The 10,553-nt window shown below is 36.3% G+C and overlaps 1 protein-coding gene and 1 pseudogene across 2 annotated transcripts; one reads left to right on the top strand and one right to left on the bottom strand.

Moving 5' to 3' along the window:
• The first annotated feature begins 1,555 nt into the window (after nucleotides 1–1,555).
• LOC104216168 (probable histone chaperone ASF1A) lies at nucleotides 1,556–3,788 on the top strand (annotated as a pseudogene).
• Nucleotides 3,789–4,898: 1,110 nt separating this feature from the next.
• On the bottom strand, nucleotides 4,899–9,178 carry LOC104216146 (uncharacterized). Of its 2 annotated transcripts, none has more exons than XM_009766149.2 (4): nucleotides 9,107–9,178; nucleotides 8,253–8,357; nucleotides 7,401–7,478; nucleotides 4,899–7,294 (listed from the first exon to the last, which is right to left on the bottom strand). In XM_009766149.2, the coding sequence occupies exons 1-4, from the start codon at nucleotides 9,116–9,118 to the stop codon at nucleotides 5,000–5,002; spliced, it is 2,490 nt and encodes an 829-aa protein (XP_009764451.2). In that variant the 5' UTR covers nucleotides 9,119–9,178; the 3' UTR covers nucleotides 4,899–4,999. The 2 variants fall into 2 exon arrangements, with proteins under 2 accessions (XP_009764451.2, XP_009764460.2); XM_009766158.2 differs by lacking the exon at nucleotides 9,107–9,178 and adding an exon at nucleotides 8,694–8,894.
• Between the last annotated feature and the right edge of the window lie 1,375 nt (nucleotides 9,179–10,553).

The raw sequence follows: 10,553 nt of genomic DNA, 5'->3' as shown, positions 1-10,553 counted from the left end.
TTACGTTCAATCTATTGTCATTTCCAGCAGATCCGAGAAAGTGTATAATATTCTCTCATATTCTTGTCATTTATCATTGTCAGAAGAAAGAATCATTCACCTTTTTCATTATTGGGTGAATCTTCTTCCTTATTTACATTTAGTGTCAATTATTGTTATTTATTACTTGCTCTCACCATATTAATAACAACAATATTTATTATGTATTGCATTAAATTCACTTCTATGAGGTCCCATGTTATCCATATAAACTGATTTTAGATCTAGGGATATTATCTTTAACTATGATTAATCTCCTATCTTTTTATTTAATTAGTTTAACAAAGAGTTTCGTCTTTTTTGGTCAAACATGTATGACCCGTAATTTAGTTCATCTTGACACAAACAAATTTGGAGCGGGGTGGAGTATTAATCATGTACTATTGGCATAATTCTAATTTGACTCTTCCAAATGTTACCTAACCCACTCATTTGATACCCTTAGTTGTGAAGATGCCAAGCGAAAGATCAGTAGTATAATGTTTTATTGCATGCACTTATAATCAACTATGCCATGAATTTGAAATTTTGTTAGAAATAATATATTTCAAAAATCTCTTATTGTATTGAAAATTACATCGACTAAAGTGTGCATGTGATTAAGAATTTGAGCTAGACATGGGACTAAGAGCATCGTCATAATTTAAGCTAGTCATATCATTCTTCTTATACCAAACATGGAAAGCATTAGAATGAAAGAACCTAGCTAGTCCAACTTGACAATGATCAATATTAACACTTGATCAATCTCAAATGTTAGTTTTTATTGTGAAAAAGGTCAAATAACTAAAAAAACACTTGTATTGGCCATATGCATAATGAAGAAACTATATTTTAATACAGGTACTAATAATTATTATCAGGAAGTACGGTAAGATTGATTGACATTCATTAACCCTTAATAAGACTAGATTCAAGTCCCATGAATAAACAACTTTTGATAAGAAATGTGTTACTCTCTTGGTGAGTCTATTCAAAGTGATTCGAAATACCAAATACCTAAAGTAATAAAAGGCCAGTCCGGTGCACAAAACATTATGTAAGAACTATACCTAGAGACGGAGCTAACCTATAAGGTGTGGGTTTAGCCAAACCAAGTCACTTTTGTTTAAGCATTGTATTTGTACTAGAAAATTCATTAAATATATATAAATTTTAAATTGCGAACCCAGTAATTAAGATGAGTTATGGGTCCTTGTGGCAAATTCAGAACCCATAAAATTCAAATTCTGGTTCGCACTCTGACCGTACCCTAAGAGGTATAATGTAGACAGTTAACCTTGACGCAAATATCAATGACTGATTTCATCGCTTAAATTCGTAACCTATGGATCACACGGAATGCCTAAAGCAATAAAGAAAAAGAAATTGGAGCAATTTGGTTAGGGAAAAAAAATGCAAAATTGTACTATAAAGTACTTAACAAAAAGCCAAGAAATTACTCAATGTCCATTTGGCCACCAAGTCATTGTAGTATTTTTCGCGGGCTATTATCAAATAGTACAAAATGAAATTACAAAAGCTCCCGCCAATTTTGAATTGCTCTTTATTTATACAACTTTCTAATAAAATTTTCGCGAGCTCGTATTTTCATTTGCAGCAGCGATTAGGGTTTCGTTCGAAGCATTGAGTAAAGCATTTTCAGCAATCTAGGGTTTCGGATTTGGGAAATTTTCTAGAAGAATGAGCGCTGTCAACATTACAAACGTTGCTGTATTGGATAATCCGGCACCGTTTCTCAGTCCTTTCCAGTTCGAGATCTCTTATGAGTGCCTCGATGCCCTTAAAGATGGTAAAATTATTCATTTTCATTGCTTAAATTTCCATTCTGATGTCAAAATTGTTGTGTTTTCGGGTAAATTTAAGCAAAAGTTTATGCATGTAGTGTAACAATGGTAATATAGTCAATATTTGCCTCTATATGTTTATATTATGTTGTTTTTTATTTAATTTAACAAGGGTGATTTAGACACACACACACATACATATATAGCTTGAAGAATTAAAATTCGAAATAATTGCTGGGTGAGCTATTGAAATTAGAGCCTATGTGCCATAGGTAGTGGTAGAGCTAGGAATTTATACCAGAGATTAAAAAATTTGAGCCTCTGACCTATAGTACCATTTGAGTTATTCATTTGGGTGCATCTCTTTCTCATCAGAGAAAATTAGAGTGAGAAAAGACCAAATGTGACATATGCCGTGGAACGTGGTTCCTGGGACACAACTGCAGTTGACGCAATACCCATTTTAAGAGTTCTTTAAAATAGTGAACTGAACAGTGGAATCACATGAGTTCCATTTTTTTGCTTTGCTAGTTGTAGAATGTACTCTGAAACCTTTGAATTTGGTCTTTCAGAGAGTAAGGATTTTCCCCTGATTACTAGCTAAGTTAGTTTTCTATACAAATATTAGGTGCCTTCTGCATGTATACGCACTAAAGGCAAAGGAATGTACTGAAAAATGAGACTGCTTGCATGAGAACAGTAAATATGGGGTAAAGCATTTTGACTAAGCATGACATACTATAAACAGGGATTCGTTTTTCTTTTATACTATAAGCAGGGATACTATAAGAAGACAATTTCAGATCATGAATCAGATAATGATCTAAGAAATGCTTGTGGTGATTGATGAAGCTCTAAAAGAAGTTGTGACCTTGGGACTTTAAATAGTTTAACTAAGGTACTACTGTCTTCATCCTGTGAAATTCATTTTGTTGTTGAACTTTGTTCATTAGTATATCGGGGAAGGAAAATGGATATTACTTGTTTGCAGCTGGAGATTTCAGTTTAACTTTAATGATTTTCTCTTTCTGGATCTTCAGATTACAATGTTGTTCGTTGCTGACAGATTTCGCTAGTCTTCTAATTGTTATAAGTAGGGATCACCTTATTTCACCAATGTTGACCATTTCAATTTTTTTTAGATTTAGAATGGAAGATAACTTATGTGGGATCTGCTGAGGATGAGACTTATGACCAACTCCTAGAAAGTGTATTTGTTGGACCTGTAAATGTTGGGAAATATCGTTTTGTGCTTCAGGTAACTATTACTCGCTTTAACCTTGCAATCTCACTTGACTATTATGCTGGAGGAATTGAGACTTATGCTGAAACCACTTTGCAGGCTGATCCTCCTGAACCATCCAAAATTCGTGAAGAAGATATTATTGGTGTCACAGTATTGCTATTAACATGCCTTATGCGGGGCAAGAATTTATTCGAGTAGGATATTATGTGAACAATGATTACGATGATGAACAATTAAAAGAGGAACCACCTCAGAAAGTTTTGCTTGATAGGGTCCAGAGGAATATTTTGGCTGATAAACCCCGAGTCACGAAATTCCCCATTAATTTCCATCCAGAAAACAATGACAATGGACAACCTACCTCTCCTGACCATGACAATGGAGAACAGGCTCCTGCCTCTCCTGACCATGCCGCAGAAGTCAATTTGCAAGGAGAAGAACCAAATGCTTCACCCAATAAATGTAATGGGCAGTGTCCTCAAGCCTGGGAAACAAGAAGCAAGACCGTTGCTTTGGTGTCAAAAGTTTTCCTTCAGAGTTTGATATTTTAATGATGTCTTGTACCAATTTGTTATGGTCTCAAATCCACACTGCCTGAATGGTATTTTTTAACTTATGCCTTGAAATGTACACATGAAATGTTGTATCTGCTGGAGTTGTAGCTGAGACAAATCATTCTTAAATTAAATGCTTGGTTACAGTCCAGAATTGAATTACATATGGTATTTGCAAATGTTTTTATCTCTGATTATTATACCAGCCACCTTTTCAGTCTCTTATCTAGTTCTCGAATTCCAGTGTTGTGCTTTTTGCCTTGCCTTAGTGGTGAGATTTGGCTGTAAATTGGCAAATATGAATATATCCATGGTTCAACTTATAATATTTTGTCAGCATTTTGCTGAGAAAATGTATGCTTTGGAGGGGTGAAACAAGGGTCATCAATTTTGACCCTTAAATATTCTGTTCAACTCGTCCAAATTTAAATAGGTTGAATGAGTTTTGTAATCATTTACATTTTACAAGGTGTAATCCATAATGACCTATCCAAAAGGCTAGGTATATGAAAGATAAAGAAGACAAACTGAAGAAAGACAAGGAAAAGAAAAGAAAAAAGGACACTGTATTTCTGGTAGCTAAAGCGTTTGTCTGAAGATTTCTTCCAAAATAGGAACTTCAACGCCTTAAATTTCTCACATAAAGAAAGCAATGAAGGAAAGAAATTTTGTGTAGAATACGATTTAACCATGACAATGGCAATAAAGCAGAAGAAACTTTTAGTTTATATCTATACATCCTCAATTACTCCATTTCTCATCTTGTGTTATTTTCCAGAACACATGATTGATAAGATTCAGACACAAAACACAATCAAAACTCACCTTCTACAAACATCAGACAAAGAAGTTGCTTAAAGTCACGACGAAACTCAAGTCGTTTAGGTTCCATGACCACACCTCCAATGCATAAACATCTGAGAATTATAAATGTCAATTGTAAGGGAAACAAAAGCTTCCAACCTTCAAATGCCAAGGAAATTATTCCTTTACTCCTGGATCTAGAGATAGTGATAAGTAGGAAAGAGAGGTTTCGGTAGAACTAAAACACCAAAAGAACTAATTAGGGAGGTGGATGGTTTAATTATTTATAAAGCATTAAAAAATATAAAAGCTGTGCAGAAACAAAGATAAGTACCAAAGTGGAAAGGCTTTAGAAAGTTATTTAGATTTTAAAGAATACAATGTTGAAACCATCCTTAATCTTTACAATATAACACTTCTAAACCGCACCCCCCTCCCCCCCCCCCAAATACAACATAAATGGTGATATTTGTTTTCGGGAGTTTAAATCTCCATCATCTCCTGTTGTGTTGTCAAGAACTTGTGTTCTTATTCACAAGTAATATCACCAGAGTGCAATTTCAGGTGCCTCATTTCATCTTGGAAAAAGCTTTTAAATGCCCTTTCTTATTGCCAGCTCCTAGCATTGCAGGTGATTTATTCATACCTCTGTGATGCCGTAGTAGTTGCCACCAATGGAATTTGTTATTCACCTTCGTATCGGTATGTTGTCCTTTATCTACTTGTCTACTGCTGCTGTGCTTTGTCTTCTTTGAATGCTGGATATGTCGCATCAGTCCCTGAGCAAGGGTCTGAAACTGTCCTCCCTGCTGCTTTTTACCAGCTTGTTTAGCGATTGCTGACTTCCCAAACTTTTCCAAAGCCTTTTCTCCAAATGTTTCATCCTTGCTTGTAGAATAGTGGCTATTGAACCTTTTTCCTCTCTGCCTCAACAAAGATGTTTTTCTCTCCTCCCCTTTACTATCCTTACCGTGATGGTGATGGTGGTGGTGATGATGATGGTGAAAAACTATCGCTAACTTGTCTTTCAACTTCTTCCACCTTCCACTAGTCTTCATTGATTTTCTTGAGTTAGTAGACCTGTAGACGCGCACAGGACTTGACTTCCTTGACGAAGAATCTGCTGAGTAGTAAGAGGGTTCTTCGAGATGGTCAGACCCTGAACCATCAAGTGATGATGAGGATATCTCTCTCTCACTTTTACTTGCAGAAATCATTTCACGAGCCCTTTCACTACCAATTGGAGACGAGTAACCCTCGGTCGAACTGCAGCTTGAGCTGACCGTGTACTCAGTTTGACTACTGTCTCTCCGACTATATAATTCATTTCCTTCATAGCTACTTGTTTCGTCTGAATAATGCATCTTGGTTCGAATCTGCCTTGGCAAGGGATGATCTCTCTCGCTACTGTAAGTGCTTGTCTGATGCAAATCTGTCCCGCTGGAAGAATATGGCGAGCTTGAGCGTGAAACCTCTGATTCATGTCCATGTAAATGCCTCCTCCTCAGTCGTTTCATGTGATTATTATTTTTCAGATGTTTACTAGGATTTTTGTCCAAGTCTACATAAGAGCTTTGGGATGGTGCGAATTGACCTTGCTTGTGATTCAATACTGATCGCCTCATTATTGCCTGCTGTAAATAAGGTGAATCCATTCTGCTCTCATATGTCCCCGGCCAAGTTAACTTGCTCCCGTAATCAATCAATCCTGGAGTATCTATGTTGTTTCTGAAAATATCTGCTGCATTTGATTTTCCTAGCCGACCTGTTTTCTCATTTGAAGGCATTTGTTTCTGGCTCGGGATGACCAACATTGCCGGCAAAGCAGTGACCCCAATTTCCATATTCTGTTGGCCTTGTTGGGAACGATAATGGTCAGCATAAGGATATTGTACTGAAGTACCATTTTGATTCTTTGACTGAACATTAATTGAGTGTTCTTTCTGTATCTGCCACTGATTCTCTTCAACTAAGTCTAGCATTTTAGAAGTATCATGTTCCTCAGAAGGGAAGGTGTTTGCTACTATCTTTTGTTGTCTCAACTGATTTGGCTGGTAACTACTTGACTCGAGAAGCTTGGGCAATTGATCTGCTGGAAATTTTGACATTCTGGTAGGCGGAACAACATACCCTGAACACAATGAACTAGTGTCTCCTTCTATCTTCTTGATAGGAGTAGCTAACTCTGCTTGTGGCATGAAAACAGTTATCGGTTTGAATTTATGTTCAGTTGCATGTTTATCAGATAAGACCAGGTTCTCGTCATCCATTTGCAAAGCTGAAATGTGCGATTCGAGTTGTTTGATGACATCATTAGTTTCAGTCGAGAAGAGATCATGGTCCCCATCGGGTACACTTCTTACCACACCAGGTAACTCATGCATGGATTGTGAAACATCCACTGTTTTCGCCTTCGCACTTTCAGCGTTTCCTGATTGCAATGCTTCTTGTTGAGTATCCCAAGAAAAATTAGCGAAAAGACTATTCTGCTGTTCTTGCAACGCCACAACCTTTGTAGAATGTGGAGCTTCTTTTTCAGAAGATTCGATCTTTATACAAGGAATAAACGGCTTTTCAAATTTGGGGCGCTTGCAAATTCTGCAAAATTTCCTTTTATTTCCAGATTCACTTGCACTGAAGCTAAATTGCGGAGGCTGTGCGTAAGCTGTCTGAGTAATCGGCATGATACATTCCTGCTTCTCTTTTGGAAAAGTAGAATCCATGACAACCGGCTCTTCTCCACGACTTTGAATAACAGCTGAAGTTTTTGATAGGTCTGATAAAGCAAGGGACCGTTGCTTCGCTGTGTCAACCAAGTGCAGAGGCTGAGGTAAGCTGTGCACACGCGCCTGACGTGCTATGATCTGTACGCAGAGAAATTTTCCACCACTGATATTACTCAAAAAGGCCAATTCTTTTGCACAAAAAGATGAATGGATATTGTAAGTGTAAGGAGAACAAGTCAGGTACCTCGGAATGAGCCTTAAGAACATCATTGGTTGTAGTATCGAGTAAATTCTTTAACATGACTCGTGCTTCATAATCCAACTGTTTGATGAAAGAAAAATAAATACTGTCAGAAATAGGCCTTAAGAGTCTAGACTGTCATATATAAGATGAAAAATCTATTAATATGAGAAGCAATAGGGGACTAAAGGTATGCAGCAGACTTCAACTTATAAGTTTTCCTTAGTAATCAAAATGCTTATAGCTTTTAAGCTATCAGTTGAACAAACGATATTAATCAATGTCTTTTTTACGGACATAGGCATGCCATGACCGACCTCGTGCCATTGACATAGTCATGCAGCGGCCGACCTCGTGCCATTGACATAGGCATGCCGCGGCCAACCTCGTGCCATAGTGGCCTGCCACGGCCGACCTTGTGCCATTGACATAGGCATGCCCCAGCCGACCTCGTGCCATTGACATAGGCATGCCACGGCCGACCTCGGGCAATAGTGGCAATTCCATGAAGATAATTTTGCAGACAATTACCATCATGCTGTGTGAAAGTCACTTTCATGTGCAACTTATAATATTTAAAAACTAATAACAAATAATTAAATCCAAATCCAGATCTTACAAAGTAGGATCTCAAAGTTCTTTGATCAACTCAAAATGGGGCTGAGTTCCACCACATTTGAACCTTTCAACTACTCAACTTAGCAGAGTTCAAAGATGCATAACATTATAAGCCATTTTTCCTTTACATGCAATACAATATGTCCACTAAACAACAACTACTACGCCTCAGTCCCAAACAAAGTTGGGTTTGACAATATGAATCCTCACCATAAAAGTCAACAAAGAGGAACTTACACCATCAGAGGTCAACTTTGAAAGACCATCTCTGTCATTTCTCAAAAGACCATACAATTGCCTCAAAGCAAGAAGGTTCGATTTTATATTATCGAGGTCCATCTCCTGGTTTAAACAAGAAAAGTCAGTAGAAATCAGGCTGAGGGAACAAAAAACTACACATGTATATTGTAAGGGCGGCCCGGTGCACTAAGCTCTCGCTATGCGCGGAGTCCGGGGAAGGGTCGGACCACAAGGGTCTATTGTTCACAGCCTGACCTGCATTTCTGCAAGAGGCTATTTTCACGGCTTAACCTCCTGATCACATGGCATTAATTTTACCAGTATCAGTTCATTTTAACATGTTAATCTCACTTTTTTATCGATGCTTATGAGTACATTAAGGCACACATAACTTTGTGACATTCGTGGTTAAACACATTGTTAGAGATCCAAAACAACCTTGTGTTCATCTTTTTAAGTGCCTAATTACAAAATTCTTCACAACTATACTGAATTCCTATCCCACTAATTATCTTTTACCCATCGAACCCTTTCTTTAAACCGTCAACAACATCTCAGGCCAACAGTATACAACATAAAAATAGACAATTAAAAGGAATTATTGGGAAAAAAACAGGAACAAGAGAAACAAAAATACAAGAGATTTTTTGAAAACTTAACAAAAATCATATCAGTTTAATTTCGAATATAAATACAACCAAAAAAAAAAAAATTAACAGGAAAAACGAAAGCATGTAACCCGATCATGTTAGAACAAAACCAAGCTTGCTTTTCACTTCATTTTTTACTTAATCTAGAAAAAAAAAATTGAATTTTGACATAAAATTTAGAATGATAAAAAAAATAAATACCTTATTCTCCATGATTTAATTTAATTTAATATAGACTGTAATTTCTTCTGTAAATTCCTGAGGTATTCCGCGCCTAGTTACAGGAAAATGTCACAAACGGTTTCCTCTTCGTTTGTTTTTTAACCGCTTCCCGGTATTTGTTTGTTTGTAAGATTTGTATTTTTTTTTTCTTTTTACCTTTCCTTTTTTTGGGTTTTATTTTCTTTTTCCTTAGGACGAGGGACGGAGCCACATCCAACCAAGGGGTGAAATTAAAAAATAGCCAAATTTACAAATGATAATTGAAAAATAGTCACAATTTCAAAAGTAATCGAAATTTAGCCGCTTTTCATGTAAAAATAAATCTGAACTAAAACACTATTTAAAATCCGAAAAATATTCCAGCATAATATATTGGAGTTTGAATTTTTTACATGTGAACTTACAACATAATATATTGGAGTTTCAGCATAATATACTGGAGTTCCAGTATAATATGCTAGAAGTTCATACACAGATGCTCCAATCTCCAGTATATTATGCTGGAACTTTTCGTGTGCTGGAGTTCCAACATAATATGCTGGAAGTTCATACATAGGTGCACTAATCTCTAGTATATTATGCTGGAACTTTCCGTGTTGCAGCAAAATAGTGGCTATTTTTCAATGACTTTGCAAACGCTGGCTATTTTTCAATTACTAGTCCGAAAATTGGCTAGCCCATGCTATTTTCACCCAACCAAGGGGTGTCAATTTAAAAAATTATATTATTTTGTTGGATAATTTTTTATATTTTAGGTATATTTACTATAGATTGACTTTTCGATATATTTAATTTTTTATATTTGATACCCCTTAGTGAAAATCCTAATTTTATCACTACTTTGAACCATTTTATACTTGTTAAGTTTTTCAATCGCGTTTGTTTATTGTCATGGATTTTGTTTTTGAGGTATTGTGTTTTTCATTTTCATGGATGTGAAATTTGCCTTTTGAACTAAGAGTAAGCCCCCTCCCCTTTTATGGTTTTCAATCGCGTTTGTTTATTGTTAATTTGTTCGACATATATGCCTTAACTCGGGCCCAAAAAAAATGAGAAATATTAAAGTGACGTTCAAGCTTGTGGTCGAAATGTCGTCTCCACGCAAACCCTCAGCCATCGAGTCGACCTCGTTCACTCAGAAAGACACAACTATTGATTTGATTAATTTTAAAAGTCTATCAATTCGGAGTGAATAAAAAATCCATACATAATTATATTAAATCTCTATACATAATAAATATATCAAAAAAGAGTTTAACTCGTCTATACTAATAACATAAAAGCAGTTATACATTATCAGCGGAGGCGGACCTAAGATTTTTATGCGATGGAGGCACAATATTCTGCTCAACCAGTGTCCCTAAAGGCTTTTAATGTTTAGTGTGATGACCCGCCACATCATCATGCCGCACAGGCGTCATTTGGC

The sequence above is a fragment of the Nicotiana sylvestris genome, chromosome 10 (genome assembly GCF_000393655.2).
Source record: "Nicotiana sylvestris chromosome 10, ASM39365v2, whole genome shotgun sequence".
Classification (NCBI taxonomy): Eukaryota; Viridiplantae; Streptophyta; class Magnoliopsida; order Solanales; family Solanaceae; genus Nicotiana; species Nicotiana sylvestris.
Note: the sequence above shows the minus strand (reverse complement) of the source record. Positions and strands in the feature narration are given on the sequence as shown.